The following is a 21,885-nucleotide window of genomic DNA, read 5'->3' as shown; positions in this document are numbered from 1 at the left end:
CGTCATTCAGGAACTAAGTATCAACACAAAACAATCTCCAGGAGAGATGGAATCAAAAAATTCTGGAGCCAGGAAAGAGGTTAGGGAGTCTTCAAACCTTGTAAGCTGTGGACTTCTTGCCCACCACCCATGCAGTAAGACTATGTGACAGAGGCACTCTGATGCTAGATTGATCCTTAATCCTCTTCTGCATCCTACCACCCCACCAAGCCCACAACAGGAATATCTGAATATTCTGTGGGCCTAAAAATACCTACACTGCCCTATGGGTTAGATTTAAGGATTCAGTGGTAGCTCTTTGAAAAAACTACATTAAAGAAAATGCTAATTGCTTTTCTTCATGGAATCCTATCTTTCCTCTACCTTCCAAAGAGCTTGTGTTTCAAAAGGTCATAGTGTCTGGGGTCAGAAATAAGCTGCCTCCCACTCTGTTGAGCATCTACACACAAAAAATTTTTTATATGTTTCCACAGATTTTTCAAAGAAATTATTTCTTCCTCCACTTTCCACCTACCTTCTCCAAAAATGCCAAAATTAAAGAAATGCCCCAGAACTGATTATTTAGAATATTCTTTATTCATATTAGATTTGTGTTAGCATATGAAAAATTAGTTGACATAGCTTTTAGAAAGTCTAGTTGGCAGCAGAGTGGGACAACAGATGGCCACTCAGAAACCAGACCCAGAAAGGTGACTGACTCCGCATGTATATGCTGATAAGAGTCCTATTTTTAGGATACCCTGAAAATTCTTGACCTAATGCAAAGCCCAAGAGACAGTTCAGAGCAGGCACAATGATCATAACCTGATTCCCTGTCTAAAGCAAAATATACAACTTTTAGCAAGTGAGATATGCCTCAAATGTAAAATAAACAATTATATTGATAGCCTACAGCAGCTTTTATCTTTTGTGAGAAAAGCAGGCAATGCTTAACAAGCTTTTCTTACATGTTTCCCAGAATTCTTTTCAAGTACTTTAAAGTGGTCTTTAAAAATAGATGGCTTTAGTTCCAAACTTTGTTTCTACAGAAAGAACTACTGGCAGACTAATTTTCAAATAACTCTAAATAATTTTCTTTTCTTAAAAAAAGAAAAGATATTAATAGCTGAGGACAATATCTAGTTAGTACTACCTACGATGGGCAATTTTTGGCTAAGATGTTTAAGTTCCTCTTAGCTTTGAAATTCTAACAGAATTTCAGTTGAAACTTAAGAAATGATAACTAAACTTACAATAACTGGTCTACTGCAAAATTTTTAAGTCACATTCCAAATGTTTCTCTTGGTTTGATGGAAATTGTTGAAGGTCTTTCTTCGTTATCAAAACTCAGACACTTATGCCAAGGTGTACGGATAAGCAGATTTGAAACTGTTTATCATCACCGAATGAGTTACGCAGAAGATTCTAGTTCATATTGACACACAAAAAGTAAACTAGATTTAAAGTGCTGTATTTAAAAACAAACAAAATACAGTTTGTGTTTGGGGCAATTAAAATAAGTGGAGACCTGACACTAAAAAGAATGAAAAACACAAATAGGATTATCATACTGTAATTATTCTATTTTGCTATTTTCACACTAAGAATGCAGTCTTATTTAGAGAATGACAGCTGATCAAATTTATGCTTAAGATATTTATCCATACATATCTAGAGTTTTCAGAGGCTACTATACCAGTCAAGCTATTCTAAACTCTTCTATGCTAAATATGAACATTTTTCTGGTACTACTCTTAAGGCTGATCTCATTTATCTTCCTCCTTAAGAGGAGGCTTGTTTTAAATAGCTGAAACACCTGTGATACACTAGCACGTTTGCTTCGAGGTACTCCGTTAATGCTCTGGTGGGGCCAGAGGAAAAAGCAAGCATTATTAAATATGAATGCAATCCTTACCAACACAAACTGAACCTTTTTTTCCCCCCAATAAAAAAGCTAGTCCAGAAAAATTTCTCATTCTATAAGGATTTATCATTCCCATATCACAGTGAAAGAAACTTGGGTCATTTACCAATTTTGTTTTCTATTATGCGCCTTAGAGATACCTCCCTGAAAACTGGTATCTGACATTACAGAATAGCATTTGCAGAATGTAATATTGTAGTGACAGTACTGAGGCTGATTGTTACAGACATGTTAAACTCTTTGAGTATTAAATGGTTACATCCTATTTATACAGAACATTGGTCCAATAATAAAAACAGAGAACAGCAGCTGGAAATTTATCAATGTTCAGAGATAAAAGGGTTAACCATTCATTCCATTATTTTCTGTAAATAAGTCCTTTTTTTCATACTGAGATCTGATGGCAATTAAATTCTGATACTCTTCCAAGCTACTGTATGAAGAGGATGCTGAAGGCCATCACTATACAGCACACCGCGACGTAAGGACTCTTCCGTTCACCTGTTGAAAAAAAGGGGAGATATTCATGTTGATTAACTGAGTGTGAGTTAACTTGGATATGATAAGGTTACTACTTACCACGGGAGAGGGGCACATAAGGCTCAAGATAAAGTTCTTACCTAGGAGGCCCATGCATTGGGGGGATGGGCCAAACAAGAACTAGATGCAGCCCAGAAGCAAGTACAATACAGAATGCGCTAAATTATGCTGATTTATTTCTAAGACCACCTCCTTTCCATGTGCTTAGAAAACCCTTAACGCACCATTCCTGTGCTACTGCATGAACCCAGATATTGAAAAATACAACACAGAATGTAGGACACAGATCCAAGACAAACGATCTCAATTCCATTAAGGACAAAAAGTACTGCTTATTTTTTTCCCCCATAAAAAAGGGAAATTTCTACCTATAAAAAGAAATGCAACATGCAATTTTTAGCCATAACTTTTTCCCTCAGTAGTAGCAATTCATGACACTTAAATGGGGAAAAACAGGCATTCGTGGATGCTTATCAGTAAAACTTCGTTTGAAAAATGGATATAAGCTACAAACCAAGAAAGAGACTCTTAACTATAGAGAACAAACTGATGGTTACCAGGGGAGGTGGGGGGGGATGGGTGCAACAGGTGATGGGGATTAAGGAGGGCACTTGTCCTGATGAGCACTGAGTGATATATAGAAGCGCTGAGTCACTGTATTGTACACCTGAAACTAGTATTACACTGTATGGTAACTAACTGGAATTTAAAGAAAAACTTTAGAATTACTCTTGGGTTAGAAATGTAGAACTTAAAGCAACCACTTTTATATGAGTCAGTTTTCACATGTGTTTAAAAAGTGTTTTTACTTGGAGACTTTCCTTTGCATGAAGTAGAATGGAGTTGGCTTGTGAAACTGTCTTGCAAATAGACAGAGACCCCATGATTGTGAGTGATCCCAAACTCATCTCGTTCCTTCCTGCTTTTCATTTATCAAAGGCTGTACAATTCCACAGAGCACCAGGCATGTATGCTGCTCTGGGGGTGCATAAGAAAGGGAGAAGGAAGGAGTGATGTGCTACTTCTAGAAATAATCATGGGCATATACCTGGTGTCCTGTAGTACAGACTGTTTATACTCCCCTCACTTGTTTTTCTATGATGTTTAAAATCAGCTTTCTTGGGGCGCCTGGGTGGCTCAGTTGGTTAAGCGTCTGCCTTCAGCTCAGGTCATGATCCTAGAGTCCTGGGATCGAGCCTCACCAGCCCTGCTTCTTCCTCTCCTCCCCACTTGTGCTCTCTTGCTACCTCTGTCTGTCTCTCTCTCAAATAAATAAAATCTTAAAAAAAATAAAATAAAATCAGCTCTCTTCCACTAACTAAGTTCCTTCGGCAAGAAACTATTTTATTTGGCAAGTTTAGTTAATTACCTCTGCAAAATGTCAATCTTGACCATCCTCATCAACTAAAATCCTCAAGGTCATTTTTATTTTCAGAGCTTCCTCAAAAGAGCTCACAGTCATGTTGTTATTAATTTTACCTTTGTGTTTGCTCAATGACAATATTCACAGAAGATATTACACACATACAAGTAAAAGAAACATTTGTTGTTTTTCTGAAAGTGTTTTTCTATCCATAGACACTGGGCTGTTTTTTAGCTAAAGGAAAATTTAAAAAGTAAGACAACAGGATTTTCACAATGCCACTATCTCAACTGGAAAAAAAACAATTTTTAAAATAAAAAAATAATTTGGGTCATCATTTTTAACCAATGTTAATTTTTTGGGCAACAACCCAAGTTATCAAACAAAACCAAAGCATTCAGACATAATTTTCAGGTGGATTTCATAAGCAAGCCAGTCACTCTAATTAGGGCTAGGTACTCTAATTGTCTAATATCATCTTATTATACACCTAAAAGAAGAAATTAATATTGCCCTACATTTTCCATCTGCTGGAAATTAAGTTTTGAGGAAGTTCTTCTCTTCCTCATCTTCCAACTTAGAATGCTATAATTTACATATGGGTTTCATTTTCCTGTTTTTAATTTTCTTAAAAGAGACTGCCATGTGGTAGAACTAAACATCTTTGGTTGAACTTGGGTAAGAATGTTACTTCTTGCCTCGTCTTAGGTCTGTTTAAGTGAATGCAAAACAGTTGCTGTAACGTGATGTGTAACATGATAAGATGATTTGGCTGGACCTTTTCCTATTAAAATTGCATCCTTTCTTGGTGGATATATTCTGTGTCAAGATAAGAGAGGAGCATGTGGCTGAGAAAGCAGCATTATCAGCATCAACATGTTCTGAGCCATTTTGCCAAAATGAAAAGTTAATGCTTTCACATAACTGGCATGAACGAATACTTAAGCTGAACCATTTAACCTATGGCATAGTCAAGAAAAAAAATGAAAATGATAACTGACCAATCAAAAAAAGGGGCGCAGTTTATAATTAGACATAAAAATAGACGATACTACAGGAAATCATTAAGAGAGCTACAGACTAGATGCCTTAAACCTTCAGCTATATTTTTAAGTTAACAGTTGTGTAAAGGGTCACCTGGGTTGTCTACTGAATGAGCTGTACATACTTCTCTAATTTATTACCCAAAATGGATTTAAAATACCTTAACATTTAATTTAAAATCCCTTAATTAAAATCTTTTATTTATGAATTAGCAATTTCATAATACTAAGGTGAAAGCTCCACCTCCTAACTCCAGACTTTTTATATTTTTACCAATGAATGAATATTCAGTATTACTCTGATGCAGAGAATTTCACTGTATTAGAACTGTCTTGTTCTTCCATTATGTTCTCTCTTTGCAGTTTGAGGTATTCTTTGCACTATGTTCCTTGACAATATTATTTCATTTTCTGGGTGACTTGGCTTTGAAACAAGCAGCGTGGTTTACATATATTTACATTTACTACTAGCTATCAGAATTAGCCATCAAGGGTGCTCTTCTGTCTCTATCTCTCTCCCGTCTCGGTTATTTTTAAAGTGATTAAGATTTCTACTGTTATTTCAGGCTTTGCAGCTGTTGAGCATGACCGGATGTCAGGTAAGTCTGTACCACAAAATCTCTGTAAATCTAGGCTGGGCCCTCTCAACTTTGGCACTACTGACATTTTGGGCTAATTCTATGTGAGGGGCTGTTCTATGCATTGTAGGGTGCTTAGCAACATCCATGATTTATACTCAGTATATGTCCCCCCACTCTAGTTGTGAAAACCAAAAATGTCTTCAGACACAGTTAAACTTATAGCCACTTATCTAGGCTATACCTGTGCTTTACCTATCTAAAGTCAATGATCTCTATAAAAGGAAGATTCACATGTCTACCACCCTAAGAGATAATAAAATGTTACAAAGAACACAGAGGAAAGACAGGTTAACGTGATTCCTAAACTTCCCCTCCTATTTAAAGTGATTCACTGTTGTCAGACTGGCGAATTATACTGTCAAATATGGCAAAATTTTTCTTTATAATGAAAGTCTCATAACTTTATAAAAGAAAAAAATAGTTACATACAAATTAAGTATTGGAAGAGTACTATAATCTAACTTTTTTTTGAGGAGGTCATGTAAATAATTTCCAAAAAGGAAAAATACTCATTTTGTTCCGTCCAAGTGGAACAATCACAAATGCTCTGAAATGTTTTTTTTGGAACTAGCTATGTTAAAAAGGGTATACTTTATTATTTGAGAATACTGGTGAATTACATCAGTAAGGTACATTTTAATTCATTCACCTGCCAATCATTTGAGAGTCTACTATGAGCTGGGCACTGTGCTAAATGTTATACACAAATAGGGATGGGATAAGAGTATATTATTTTTTAAACATAAACACAGGATGACACTACTAATTTTATTATGAAAAGTTAGAAGACAATCACATTTAACTTTAATCAATTAGAACAAAACTCAGCTATTATCACATGAGTTTGATAGGTGTAACAGTTAATGCTTTCTAAAAGCAACAGATAACATCCTTGGATTTAGCATAGGGGAATAAAAAGAATACATTTAGATGGCTGCTTAGCAAACCTTTCATTAGATGGAAATTCATCCTTAGTTATCAAAATAGTACACATTATACAGAGCAGCATGCTGTGTATTACAAGCCTGTGTGCATAAAACTGTACACATTTGTCTGAAATCTCAACACTAGGAATGCATAGTATTTGATACCTGAATTAGATTTTTCTTGTATTTTCTATCTTCCTGCTAATTAAGTATTATGACGTATCTATCACGTCTAGTTTTAAATAGCAGAAGGAAAAAGAGTTTGGGGGAATTACAAACTTTTGCAAAAAATGCACAAGATCAGGAAGCTTGCAGTTTTAAAACTGACATTTGACTTCTGTGAATATGGCAAAGTAAATTGCCCAATAATTTACAGCTGAAGATGTGGACATTAAAACAGACACTTACCAATTCTGGCGCACTTCCAAAATATACCCAACAATCTGCATAGAATAAAAAAGGAAAAAGTAGCTATTGATTACTGGGAAAGGTAAATCATTTTCTCAGTATCCTATAGAGCGCTCATTACAAACTGGCATTTTACCTTCTGATACTTCAACACTGAAATTTATTTGGTACTAAGCCACCATTTATATAGGAAAGTAGGACACACTAGCTTATCAAATGTCAGTGTATATAAACTGTTACAAACTGGAATATATCCGATACCCTAGGTTAAACCTATGGTAAATTAATATGTGCAGCAAAAATGTGCACAGGGCTTTTTATTGTAGAATTAATTCAGTCAACTTCAAGTGCTTTACTTCTCAAAAGTAGAAAATACATACACCAATTTACATAAATATTAATTTTGAGAAAATGGTAAATGAACACAGTTTGGGTGTTTTCGACATTAAAAAAAAATGCACACTAAAGAAATTACTTTCTACAGAATGTAGTTCTATATTTAAATGATTTATAACCATGATCTCCAATGATAGCATTTACATAACTATGTCACTCAATAAGGAAGAGTATAAATATATGTGGTTGTGTTTTCAGTGTAAGTACAACCTAGTTTAGGGTACACTGTGTATGAGTTAACTAAATATGGCATTTAAAACATACATCCTGGAAATAAGAATTAGAATAAAGACGTTCAGCTCAATTCTATGAATGAATATACTATGAATTAAATACAAATTATACGCATATTTCACTTATTTAGCGTAAAAAGTACGAGCTTTAAAAGAAAATCAATGGAGTCATTCAGTGAATAGAGACAGCTAAAAGATATGAAAACATCATAGACAATTATTTTGTTGCTTTGACAAAATAAGAAAATTATAAATGGTGTTATACATGGCTACAAATCAAGATAAATTAGCAGTATTTATTGAAGTAAGGTAGGACTGGTATAACAAAACCGAAATACTTAAATTCCAGGGAAATTTATATACTTTTTTTTTTTTTTGCCCTAAGAGATGGCTGGCTGATGAATAATTATGAGTGGTTAAGAAGTTACTGGTTCAATTAACTTCTATATACATTCCTCCTCTGAAGTGTAACTTCCTGACCTCAAATCATGTCTCTTAGTTCACACAACATGAAATGGGCAAAAACACAAGGATTTTTTTTATTATCCTTTATTTTGAAGGATGGACACTCTGACAGGTGCAACAATTTCACTATAGAAATAAAAAGGACAAAAATCAAATATACTCTTGAAAATAATGTAGGATAATAAAAGGGCCAGGTTGTGCCTAAGTTTAATCCTACTTAATTGGTTGCATAACTGTGAGCAGGTTATTTTCTTTTTAATAGCACTCACCCTCACAGGCTTGTTGTAAGGATTAACTGCATTATTACACAGAAATTCTTCAGAATAGTAACTAATGGGCCGTGGGCATTAATACATAGGTTAAAGGCACATGTGACAGAACTTCAGATATCACTTAAAATTGGCTTACATGTCATCAAAAAATGGAAGACAATTGGTTAGTCATCTGCAATGCCACAGTTCCTTGATTCTAAAAACCTATTGATTATAACATGCGCTACTGATTTAAAGCTGCTCTGGGTATAAGCCAATAAGTGTATCTGCTGATAAAGCTAATCAGATCTATGATAATAGGAAACGAGGCAAAGTAGCAATCGTTTATTGCTGCTTTTTAGTTCTATATTATTTGAAGCAGCAAAAAAATTGTTTTCAAGAGTGAAATTATCAAGAACCTGTTTTATCCAATTAGCCTAGATATCTTTACTTAAACATGGAAATATTCACTATAATGAAAGGACAGTTTATTATGAGTCTCATAAAAACATATACTGTAACAGCAAAGGACAATGGCTGTTAGGAATTGCTCCCAGAGAAAATATTTCTTATATACAAAACAAACAAAATGGGGACTAATATTCATATAAATAGATGCAAAGTTTTAAAAAAAGCCTTTAAACAGTAGACTATAGTACATGTTTCAAAATACAGAAATAGGCATGGTATTTCTTTGGTCTTTTATGTAGGAGAAATATACTACTACTCAACCTCTACTGTAAGGTTGGCAGCCCTGAGAACTCCTTTTTTAATGTAGCATGTAATGGATGTATTCCTGATCCCCAAACAATGAGGAGCAGACTTTTCCACATGCAACCTACTTTCTTCATAACAGCATCAGAAAAGCATAAATATTCTATTCTACTACTATGTGATTGTCTTTATAATGAAATAAACAGTTAAATATCTTATTAGGTAGATGTTATGTATTATATTACAATACCAGGCAAGAGATCAATTAGGATGTTTACTGGTTTCTACCATACGTTTTAAGTCAATAGTCAGGGGCTGCAGAAGAAGGGAAGGAAGATACAAAACCATTTGGTTGGGTGGAAAGGCTTCACGTACAACCAAGCAACAAGTAAGATTATGTAACTTCAACAAAGGGACAAAGTACTATATAATTTCAAGAAATGGACAGAGTGAAGACTAAGTGCAAGAGGACTTCAGAGAAAAAAAACGTGATGCAAAGTCAATGTTCACAAAGGAAGAGGGGCACTGTCACAAAAACTGATGGACAAATAACATCAGTAGGTTAAATAAAGTCCCTCAGGCTGACAGCAACATGATCAGTTTATTCGAACAGGATTAGGGATTTTTAATATTTGAAACTGGTTAGAGGTTCTATTTATTCCTTTATACATATTTGAACAACCCTAGGAAATAAAAAGGAAGAAATGGTAACAAAAGCCAAATAATTAGATGACATGATGTCTGAATAAATGCTAATTATGTCCTCAAAGATAGAATGAAGGTGAAAGAAAAAGAAGCCAAAATTATTACTCTCATAGCTGACTACCACCTTGCCTCTTGTAGATTTTTATTACTGGAAAAACAGAATTTGGCCTTGCAGGATCCTAATTTGGCCTGATACAGGTGCTGGAGATAATTATTCCTATGTGAAGTATTCTTTCATTCTTTTATTTCTTAAAATGATTAAGTAGGTTTAGGCTTTTATTAAGAAAGGATTAAGACAATTTTTCATAGAAATTAATAAATATGCAAGGCAAAGAAAATTTACATAGCTTTCACCACATAGTCTCTGGTTTTTATATATTTTTCCTTTTGGTTGAATTCAACATGTATTTTTGTATTATGAAGATGGCACTTTAAAATTTTAATACTGTGTGGTATCATATTGAGCTCAAATTTTTTCAGGGTGTGAACATATAATACAAGAGATGTGTCAAGCCCAAGACTTAATTTTTATTACTGCTTTAAGTAAGCTAAATAAATTTCTCCAAATATATTTGCTTTCTCATACAAATAGGGAACCTGTATGATTGGAGCAGTCTTAGACTGGAGAGGGAAATGTCTACATTATATTTTTTATGGACACAGTGCTTGCAAACTGTTTTACCTTTCAAAAACATGATAACCAACTTTTATTTTCTTTTTAAATAACCAGCTTTACTAATTATTGCATAAAAAGTTAAGGCCAACTACTAAGTGCTAAACTGTATTTCTAATCCCAGAGAAAAAACCTGTCATATCTTTTTAAATATACTTTTTTTTTTTGGACACATTTCAGGTCACTTCTGATATTTATCTTTTTATTTATTAAGATTCTGTGCATACAAAGTTTTCAGATTTTTAAAAACAGAAGAAGAAAATAATGTAATAAGTTATTACAAAACGAAGGTATGTATAGGAACTAAATTATTTAATGACCTTTACGGTAATTTACCCTCAATGTCTACAGGACCTAATTTGGGTGGTTAAATATCATTAGTAACATACCCAGTTTTATTTCTGTCCAGGAGGCTGGGTGCCAAGGATCGGATATAAGCACAGGTACATATAAGCAGCAAGATTACAGTCAACAGACTCTGAAAATTGAAAATGGCAGACTAAAAAAAGAAAAAGAAAAATTATTATCACAAGAAAAATAGCATGGGTAAAAAATACCAGACAATTCCATATTAAGAATCAAACTTTTGTTCTTCTCACAGACAAATGGAATGACATGTCTGAGAACACTTAAAACCCCAAATCATAAGGTATTCCAAGAGTGTACTTTCCTCTCCATTCTTTGGGCTAAGGAATGCAGAAGATCCAACAAAAATTCTAAATTCAAGCACTTGAAAACACTACCAAAAATGTCATGAATCCAAAACAGCTCACCAAAACTGAATCAGTATGTAATTAATATAGATGTTCTAGGAGCCCAGACTACTAGGCAGGACACAGAGTTTACAAGCTCTGAGTGTAGCTGACCATATAACTTCAGCTGGACCATTAACCTTAGTCTCTCTTTCACATCTCTAAAACTGGGTGGAAAGTGGTGATAGAGACTAAATGTTGGCTGAAGTTTCTTTCAATTCTGAAATTGTGTTAGGATAAGAATGCTTTAAATTTAAACAATCATGTTCCATGCGTTGATAATACCAAGCTATTAGGTTTTGGTGAAGGAAAACCACTTGCTCTTTCACTGCTCATTCTTTAAGTTATTAAAAAAATTTAACACAGGAATCACAGGAAATCAGTTTTCCAGTCAAAGTAAAATGGAGGTGGACTCAGTCTATTCAAAAATCACCTCAAGCATCATCTTTTCCAGGATGATGAACCCACTGGCCTCCCCTCTCTTTTTCACATAGAACTCTACTTTCTGTTCCCCCAGGAACTGTTAGACATTTTATAATACTCATCCCTGAAAGTGGACAACGTCTCATCAGGCTCTGAACTCCATTATCTGACTGTGTACCTACCACACAGTAGGCCAATAAGTAGTGGCTGAATAAATAAAACAATTTTTTGAAAGTGCAAGAATACCACTATATATATAACAATATAAGAATAATATTTCCATTACATAAGGTAGACAAAATGTATCAATCTCACACAGTAGCTAGCAATATGCTTATTTAGTAAACTCAGAAGGACCTCCTATGGTGTCAGAAGTTAGACAAAGAATAAGAGTTACAAAATTTTTTGAGAAAAGCAAAACTGTTACTTACAAATGTTAAGTGCTACCTGAAAGCCCAAAAGAATCTAGTGAAAAACGATTACACACAATAAGGGAATTAAGGTGGCTGGGTACATAACTAAAATATTTAAATCAACAGCCTTCAGAATTACATTACCAACCAGCTGAAAGACATAATGGAAAAAAAGTTTCTATTTATAATAGCAACTAGAACAAAAAGCTGAAATATCTAGGAATAAGCTTAGGAAGAAAAGCAGTACTGGCATTAAAGAACAAAACTGACAAAACCTTTAAATGTACTGAAAAACACAAAAGTAGAATGGAGTGGTATACCACATTCTTACATTGGAAGGCAACACCATAAAGCTAATCTATAAATTTAAAGTGACCTCAATACCAACCAGTTATTTTTGAAACACACAACTGATTTTGCAGTTCATGTGGAAATATAAATAAGCAAGAACAGCCAGGAGAGTCCTAAAACAAGAAGTAACCTTGTCAGAAACTGTCAATATTTTTTAGTTTGTTATGTATTTTATGATAATTACAAACTATTCAAAACATTAGGAAATTACACGTTATTTACCAATATCCTTAAAGATAAAAAAATGCTTATGTACAATGCTAAGCAGTGGGGAAAACAGCACACAAAATTTCATAATCAGCATATCTTCAGCTATGTAAACTTTTATGCAAACAAGAGGGCAGAATGCACTGATTATCTCTGGAAGGTGTGTTTAGCCCAAGTCTCAACTTTTCTGGATTTCTCAAATTTTCTAAGTGTTGTTTTTATGGTCTGAAAAAGATAAAATTTATTTGTAATTATGATTTTAATAGTTGTTTTGTATGCAAATCATTTCTTCATGGATATACAAGGGATAAAGTTTAGTATGTCTTGGTTTCTTATCGAATTGAACTTTAATTTTACATTTGTGAAAGTAAGTGATACAATTTTTATAACTCAAACCAATAAATGAACGCTAAAGATAAATTCTATATAGAAAACACAGTATTTCATAATGTTTATCTTTCAAAGATCATATTTTGAACACGTATATGAATATATTGATATAGTATTTGATAACAACCTCATGAAATATAAAGCACAGATTTCTTTCCAGCCAACACCACTAAACATGTATTTAGTATCTACCCCGTCTGGAGCATGAGACTAGACACAGGATTAAAAAAGTACATAGCAGGATTCCTTCCCTCCGGGGGAAGGAGTCTATCGCTAACAACAATAACGGATATTCACTGAAGGCTTCTTTTGGATTATTTTATTTATCCTCATCTATTTGAGGTAGGTGTTACTAATACCTGTATTTTATATACGAGACAACTGAGGCATACAGCAGTTGTAATCAAGTTATAACAGGACATATATTTTAAAAAGTTCACTAGCAATTCTTTGTAGTACGTGTTAAGTGGCGACTGAGCCATACTGGCAAAAAAATGCTGTTTTCATAAAGAAAAGTCAGGAAAAGCTTCAAGGAGAAAGCAAGGACTGAGTCAAGAAAGGGCGCAATTAGATTGGCAAATAGAGAGCAGGCTCCAGAAGGGACAAAAGCATGGAAAACGTCCCCGCAGAATCAGGAATTTGCATGTTTAAGGAATAAGGAGCAGGCTTATTGTATTAAGCAAAGGACTGATGTAGTAGAGTGGTTGGAAAATCAATTTGCAAAGTAGGTTTATCATGTTCCTAATGGAGTATCTAAATTTCACAATTTTGCAATGTGTACTTTTTCTTTCCCTTAATGTCTAGTGAAAAAAAAAATGCTTAAATGATATGAAGTCTGGGATTGGTTTCTAAATAATCCATTGTGTGTGGTGGGAGGTGTGGGGCTGATGAAATGCCCAGGATGCGAGGCTTCATTATACTCTTCTTTCTACCTTTCTGTGTTTGAATTTTTATGTAATAAAAGATTTTAAGAGGCACTTAAAGACATGCCTATTATTACAGAAGTGGGGTATGTATATATACATTTGTGTGTGAAACCATTTATAAATGAAAACCATTTACAAGTGTGCAATATATGATACATACAACTTTGTTTCTGGGGTTTATAGACCCTAAAATTTAAACAAATAATCTTAGGTGGTAAAGTCTTTTAGATGTACTCAGACTCTGACCAAACAAGAATGTTTCAAAGCTACAGACATTAGCCTACCATTTCTTAACCTATCTAAGCATTCCTTTTAATGCTTAGCATCTGCTGTCCACTGATAGAAAATTTTCGTCTCAGGTTTAAAGGAAACAGATGTTCCTGTTCTTGTAGAAAAATAATTAGGATTTTCAATAGGAAAATGATATTAAAAAGGAAGAGGCTAAGAAAAAAAGCAACCACAGTCGATCACAAAATAGAGGAAAAGATGATTTAAAAAAGGTGATAAGGGAAGTAAAATTCATTTACTGTTTAATTTTTTTCAGATCATGAAATCTTTTTCAGGGTACTCTGTTTTTGCAGAGGTCATCTATTTTTGTCTGCCTGGTGAACGGACTTAACCTTCAGGTTTCAACTCAAGAGTCACCCCCTCTGTAAAGTCTTCCCTGTCCCCACTTGCCACACCGAGCAGAGTCAGGATCGTTGTGCAGGTGTGTATCATAGAGTGCACCCATCAAACTGTATTGTGATGGTCTCCTCTATTTTATTGAGGTTCATATCAACTCCTTGTGCCTATTAAACAAAATAGTGCACAGAAGTCACTGAAAAATGCTGAATAAACAGGAACTTGTAAACAACTGCAAATAACGAACATTTTAAGAGCATAAATTCTAAATTAATAATGCATATTAAAAAAAAGTGTAGATTAGACTATTTTGTTAACTATTCAAGAGAAACTGCCACACATGGCTCTGCATTATATTTACCTGTCAATGATATTTTGGAAAATGCAGACAGAAGAAACAAATACCCTGATGTTTATATTAAGAGCCCAGGCTGGAGGGTAAAATAAAGGCCTAAAGTAATACCCTTTCAACATTTCAATCACTTTATATATCACCAACTGGAATTCAGAGAAAGTTCTACCAAGAAGCCAGCTTCAAGGTACTTGCATATGGGATAATGAGTATTTTGACTCCGCCTAATTTGTTTAGAGATATACACCTTCAAGAGGTGTGGATGACTGACTAAGTAGGCTGGCTGGTTGGCATCAAATTCCACAACCTCAATTCTCAAACCTAAGGTTTACCTACTTTGCAGTCAGGCAATGTCAGGGAGTTTAACAAATTAAGCTAACCATTAAATGTAAAATAACGCACACTGCAACTAAGGAGTTATAAAATACAACTAATTCCTTCTGGAGGCTCTAGGAAAAGAATGTTTTCTTGCTTTCTCCAGTTTCTAGAGGCTGTCTGCAATCCTTGTCCAGTGACTCCTCATCACACTGACCTTGATACTTCTTTTGTGACTGTGACCCTACTGCCTCCCTCTTAAAGGGAACCTTGTGATTTGTTGTTCTCTCTCCCCATTCCAAAAAAAATTTTTTTTAAAGATTTTATTTATTTATTCGACAGAGACAGAGATAGCCAGCGAGAGAGGGAACACAAGCAGGGGGAGTGGGAGAGGAAGAAGCAGGCTCATAGCGGAGGAGCCTGATGTGGGGCTCGATCCCATAACACCAGGATCACGCCCTGAGCTGAAGGCAGGCGCTTAACCGCTCTGCCACCCAGGCGCCCCCCCATTCCAAAATTCTTAATCACATATGTTGGGTCTCTTTTGCCAAGTAAGTTAACATATTTACAGGGTTTTGTTTTTGTTTTTAGTGGGGGAGGGCATTCTACTATATCTAATGAACACTTCCCTTTTATTAAGAGGTATCCAATAAGATTCACTAGACTCAGGGTTGCCTGTGACACTCTCTGGAGCACAACCTCAAATATAATCAGAAAGATAACACTTGGGGTTGTGGAATACAGCAGCCTGTCTTTTGACGGTTACTCCCAGAGTTGTGTTCATTTTCCTAAAAAAATGCAATGGAGATCCTGAACTATTTTTCCTGAAAGACCCCTTTTATTATCCCTCCACACTCCAGACCTATCTGCTACTCACAGACTTTCTGATATGCTTCAAATAATTAGTGCTATTGTACTAAATTAAATTCTACAAACCAGAAGGAAATCAACTTGGTGAGTCACTTTGTATAAACATTCTGAAGTAAATAACAATTTGTTAGGCCTTCTGAAATAATGATAATTCAGACTTTCATCTGGCCACCACTACAGCAGATGAAATAATTTATCAGTGAACAGATGAAGATTTGTTGATGCAAAGCTTAGTGCTAAAACAAAAAATTACTTGCGATGTTAACACATCTTTTTAAAAACTCTCTATTCTCAAGTCAATTTGAAGTTAGGAATATTTCAGATTCAATTTTTATCATTTTTTCTACGAAGATACAGTTTCTTGTTTTCAGTCATAAGTGAATGTTAAAACTATATTCATTAAGTTTGGATACAAAGGCAAGAATTCAGTGTAAAGGTTTTGGTTTTAGATGTATATTAAAAACAGTTTAAGAAACCATCCAAAACATTACGAATAGAGAGAAAAACAGGGGAAAAGATCCCAGCAGTATGAAGGCACAAGGAAGCAATGAGAAAGGCAGCAGAAATATACATATTAAGATGCTGAACCCATGTCTGGAGTGCTCAGTGACTGGGTGCTAACTGTACTTAATCTACAGAAAAGACTAAGCCTATAGTCTTTTCATTAGTTCTGGATCACTTGAGCTCCGTATAGCTTATTTATTTTTAGCATTATCAAAACAAATTGTTTAACCAATTTGTTGATTAAGGGCCTTCTTTATGCATAACACTGTGTAGAAGCTTCGAATGTTGATTGCATCTTCTGTGGAATTAACTGACATATTAATTCCTCCAGCTTAACTGAAATTCACTTTAAAACAAGAATTGAACACCAAAGACTTACAATTTTTAAAACTCCAAATAGTAACAATTTTACTTGTTTTAAGACTTACTGCTTTTACACAAAACTAGTCATTTATCCCTCTCAGGAGGTGGAAGGAGACCCAGAAATGATATTCCTGACCTAATTGTGATAAAAATTATACAGTACTGCAAAAGTGGGTCACCATTTTATCATTTACAAATCTAGGTCAGGCCAGCATTTTCCAACTAGTTTCTACTTGTATTATATGTACTATGCTACTAAGCATTTGCATTATTTAGGGAATAATCCAGTATATAAATCTGTCCTTGGTTAAATCTGCACCTCTGTATTATCAGTTTAATTCTACTTGTAAAATGAGGAGCTGGACTAAGTAGCCATTTGATCTCACTGGCTCCATTTTCAAAAATGTAGAGACCTTTTCTACTTAAACCTTTCCACTTAAAATTAAGGACTTTCATGGCTATGAGGAAAGGTACAGTTTGGTGGAGAAACACCTCAATTCTGTTCTCCCCTGGCAACATAGGTGGTCATTTGCACTTATTTTCATCTCATTGTCATGGTATCTATGATGTATTTGCTATGTTTGTGTTGCTTAGTTTCAGAGCGATTTTATAGACACCAGAGATCTAAATATAAAGCAACAAGGGGATCAAAGATGTTAATAGCAGAAAGCATATATAGAACGATGGTAAGCAGTAGACTTAAAAAAAAAAAAAATGAAGCAGTAAATAATTTCACATGTTCTTGATAATGTGATAAAAGTATTCCAAAGGGCAAAGTGCAAATCCTGTTATGAAGAAAAGTGTTCTGATGATGCAACCAGAAATAACAAACACTGATAAAAGGGAAAAACTTTTCAATATTTAGAGTCAAAATGTGGTATGAAGCCTGGCTGTTCCTAAGAATCACCTGAAGCTTTTAAAAACTATCGATGCCCAGAAATTTGGACTGAATTGGTTGGCCAACTGGTTTCTCAGAGCTCTTTCCACTTACACATGTTGTTTCTCTTGATCATAGCAGACAACACATGGAATTTACTTATTTAATAATGTCCCTCAGTGGACTGTGAAGTCCTTAATGACACTGAGCATATTTTACATGACTGTTTCCCCAGATGTGCAATCATTTGAGTACTAACTCTAGCTGCCATTGTGCTGTAGATATTAAAAGACCTGGTCTCTACTTCAGAAAACTCCAGCTAGTGAGGGAAGAAATACGGGCAACAATGTATTGCTGTTTTCTGTGGTAAGTGCTATGGCTGGAAGTACACTGGAGGTATATACATGGACTATGGGTACCCAAATGGAGACATAGGAGAAGAAAATAGAAGGGGCAGGGAAGGATTTTTGGGAAGAGATGAAATTTGAGATAAATCTTGATGGCTATTAAGAGGGAGAACAAGGCATTCCGAAGTTCTTAAAAGTTTAAACACTGTTAATCTTAAACACAGTATCTGTTTTGCTTTTAGCTAATTCATAAGACACTAAGATGATGAAAATAGATCTTTGACTTGTACTATAAGTAGAATAATTAAACTTAATTAGGAAGATATGTAAGAATTAAGAGTGACAGTTTCTAGGGGCACCTGGCTAGCTCAGTCATTAGAACATGTGACTCTTGCTGCAGGTAGAGATCACTTAAGAAAAGAAAGAGTAACAGTCTGTATTTTTTTAAATTGAAAAAGGAATCAAATTCTCTAAGTTAAGTAACAGTTTTCTAATGACACTCTTTAAGAGCAAATGTACTCATCGGATTGTGTGGTAGGTAGACAAAGAAGCTTCAGTATATTCTTGGCTAAGGAAGGAATAACCTAATAGACTGCCATTTTCTAAGTTCTCCAGGAAAGACGCTGTGACTTAAGCCCCATCTATAATCAAAGTAGTTGGGCTAAAGCAAGAAACAATGAGTTTTCGATTAAATGTCTAAGGGTTTAGTGTTGTACCGGGTTCTGCAGGAACCTCTGGAAACATAAGCTCAGTAACTTTCAACCCACAATAGCTTTTTTGGGGGGGTCATGGTTGCTTTTCATACTATCATCAAAGGCATGCATCCTTTCCCCAGAAATATGCTCATAAATGCAACATTTGGCCTGTGGATTTCATTAAGTTCACCAATGTACAGGCTGTTGGCATTTACGATAACAAAGGTAAAAGGGCTTCAGACAGCTTGGGAGATTTCACTATTACTACTACTACATCAGTCCTCTGGCCATGCTGGCTTTACCTTTTTTCTCTGCCTGGAGACGTAGGCATTTCTTTTGAAAACTTTTCATGACTCATTTTAATTTTTCCTAAGAGGCCCAAACTATCAAAGGAATCTGCAATAACACAAAATAATACAACCTTAAAAATGTGTGGGGAAGGAAGGTCCGAGGCCAGACACCTCAAGTACATTCCTAGAAGAAAAACCACTTCCGCAGAGATCGCCAATGATTAAAATCTATAGTTTGTAAAGCAGGAAGAGCCTGAAAGGTCACTAACTCAACAGGAGAAAATTAAGATGTGGAACTTGGGGTTTACAACGACAACAATGAAACACCTGGGCCAGGTCCGCAGAGGCATCAGAGGACGCGAAATAACAGGCGCAAACTCAAGAAGCTCCATGCCTTCTAGGGTCAATGACCATAAAGGGTCTGTATAAACGACTGCGTTAAGCCAACCAGCGCATTTCTTCGAAACAAGCCAGAAAGGGGAACTGTGCGGGAGGCGCTAGGACCTGCGACCGCGGGGTCTCTCTTGGGCGGTGGGCCCTAGTTCTCCCTGGCCGGGCGTGCAGGAGCCACATGGTTCCCGAGCCTGAGCATCTTCCGAGCCCCGGAAGAATCAAGCTAGTGACAGGGCTCCCTGGCCCGCGCACCCAGAGCCACCGCCCAACCTTCCAGCCCTGGCTCGCGCCCACAGCCCCTTCACAAAGCTAGGCTGAGACCCCACCGCCCCAATTCTTACCATAGTGAGGCCGGCGAAGCCCCAGCCACATCACCCTTCCGGGCCGAGGGCGGAAGAGGCGTGCACGCCCCGCCTGCCCTTTTCCCTCCCTCCCCGCGTCCGGTTGGGCCTGTCCGGGTACTTCCTCCCGAGCCGCGCGACCCGGACACTAGGATAGGCTCCTCACAACCGGAAAAGGCAGGAGCTAAAAGACGTCAGGCGCCTCTGCGGAAGTGGACGTCGCTCTCATTGGCTGCGGGACGTTTGTCTGTGGGAGCGGGCCTTTTGGAGGAGACCGGAAGTGGAGGAACTGAGAGGTAGGGTCCGGAAATGTGAGCTGCGTATTTTAGTAATAGTAAACTAGTAATAGTAATAGTCCTTTGTTTTGTCCTTTTTTTTTTTTTTTTTTGCTTTTCTTTCTTACTTTTTTTTTTTTTTTTTTTTTTAGTTCCCTATTATTTCCCTCTAGAACTCCTCGGTACATGATTTTTCCCAGCTCGGATCCCCCTCATTGTGTAAGCTCCTGGACCTTTCGTTTATGCACTCTCGGGGGACGCCTGGTTTCTCTAAATTAACGGGCAGGGTGTGCACCTGCTACGCCGCCTGTTCAGTTTCTTCCTTTGCACCTGAGGGATTCTTTAGACTGCAGAGTGCCTTTGAAGTGCCCTGTAATGGTTGTGGAAGTAGGAAGACACTTGAATCCAGAGAGTTGTGTTGACTATGCTGTTGGACACTTTTCTGACGCTACCCTTCTCTCTCTCCCCTAATCCCTCGCTCTTTGTAAACTGTCCATGGGTTTCACTTGGGGCCTGAAGCGTACTAGGCCCTTTGGGGTAAGGGAAGAACTTTCAGTTGTAACAAGTGGAAAGAAACTGCCCTTTTCTGAGTTGAGTGGTTGCATAGGTATTCTAGAGAAGCGGTCCATCAGCAAGAGGAATCACATGCCAACTTTCTCTTTTAATCAGTGGTATTATTTAGCTTCTTTTAGTTTTGATAATCCCATTAGATGAGGCTTTATTTTCCACCCGATTTTGTCTTTGCGTAGTCCGAATGGAGAAACAGGTGTTTTGACTTAAGTTCGCATAGTTTTTGGGAACTTAATATAAGGTTTTTGAATTAAAGTTGTATTGCTGTTTTACCACTAGTCAGTCTCCCTCACTCCCCCCCTTTTTACATTGTATCTAGTGTTAATAACGTTAATGGTTTCCTTTTGTATGATTTCCTTTTTAAAAATTCATTGGTGGTCACGTACTTAACTGCTTGTTTTCTCTAATCCTCAACTAGCCTCCATAGTTTAAGATTAAGGCTCTTTGTGTTCTAGTGTTTGTCTTTTTCCTCCTTCTCCCCCCTCTTTTTGTGTTCTAGTATTTGTCTTTGTCCTTCTTCTCCCCCCTATTTTATATTTTTTTGCTGTGGCTCTTAGATTAAGACTCATGTTTGACCTGAATGTTACTTCTTTTACTTTAAGAACTGCTTCTCTCAACCTTTCTCCATTTCTAACCCCATTTATTGCTCGTCTGAACAAAAATCCTGTAGGGATTTTATGTTCCAAATCCCATTTTCTCTTTTTCTGTTCTTTCTTGAGATCTTTCCAGCATGACTTTTGCTCCCACCCTTCCCTCAAATCCTCTTCTTAATGTCATTAGTGGTCTCCAGGTGTTGATTATTCCATCTTCTTTCCTATTTGAGCTATCAGCAACCTTTGACTCAGTTAATCACTTCCTTTTTCAAGATGTATTTTCTTCATTCCCAGGACATCACACTCTATTGGTTCTCCTTCTCCCTCGTTGGTTCCTTCTGTCTTCCTTCTGTTCTTCCTGATCTCTTATTGTTGAGTGTTCCAGGGCTCAATCTTTGATTCTCTTATTCTCTTCTTTTCCTCTTTCTACACTTCCTTTTGATTATATCAAGTGTTAATGACTTTAAATAACCATCTGTATACTGAAGACTCCAGAATTCATATTCTTAGTTCCTTCTCTTTCTGAAAGCCAGATGTTAATATTAGAGGAAACTGGGTGAGATGTATATGGGAGCTCTGTGTTATCTATGCAGCTTCCCTGTAAATTCAGTATTACTCCAGAATAAAAAGTTTATCAGAAGGAATGTTGCTTATTTGCTTAAAAACATTTTATGACTTCTCATTTGATTCACAATAAAAGCTGACATCCTTACATTGGCCTACAAAACTCTGCATGATCTGGTTTCCTATTAC

General features: G+C 36.0%; 2 protein-coding genes and 1 non-coding gene across 6 annotated transcripts in view; 1 reads left to right on the top strand and 2 right to left on the bottom strand.

Moving 5' to 3' along the window:
* Positions 1-554: 554 nt before the first annotated feature.
* On the bottom strand, positions 555-19,827 carry TMEM167A (transmembrane protein 167A). Its single transcript, XM_008706366.2, has 4 exons — positions 19,695-19,827; positions 10,651-10,760; positions 6,825-6,859; positions 555-2,404 (listed from the first exon to the last, which is right to left on the bottom strand). Exons 1-4 carry the CDS (start codon positions 19,695-19,697, stop codon positions 2,334-2,336), a joined length of 219 nt encoding a protein of 72 aa, XP_008704588.1. The 5' UTR covers positions 19,698-19,827; the 3' UTR covers positions 555-2,333.
* LOC121100860 lies at positions 8,872-9,006 on the bottom strand. The gene has a single exon (XR_005832646.1). It is a non-coding gene; the product is annotated as a small nucleolar RNA U109 (small nucleolar RNA).
* A 65-nt stretch (positions 19,828-19,892) lies between the features above and the next one.
* XRCC4 (X-ray repair cross complementing 4) overlaps positions 19,893-21,885 on the top strand; it is a 271,809-nt gene continuing 269,816 nt past the window's right edge. The window contains exon 1 of one of the 4 annotated variants that reach the window (XM_040622122.1): positions 19,893-19,990. The gene's annotated coding sequence lies outside the window, so the exon portion shown is untranslated. Of the gene's footprint in view, positions 19,991-20,115; positions 20,189-21,885 lie in introns of those variants that run through there. The other 3 variants (XR_005832450.1, XM_008706368.2, XM_008706367.2) reach the window with 3 other exon arrangements.

This window comes from Ursus maritimus, unplaced genomic scaffold (genome assembly GCF_017311325.1).
Source record: "Ursus maritimus isolate PB19 unplaced genomic scaffold, ASM1731132v1 scaffold_5, whole genome shotgun sequence".
NCBI classification, from domain to species: domain Eukaryota; kingdom Metazoa; phylum Chordata; class Mammalia; order Carnivora; family Ursidae; genus Ursus; species Ursus maritimus.
Note: the sequence above shows the minus strand (reverse complement) of the source record. Positions and strands in the feature narration are given on the sequence as shown.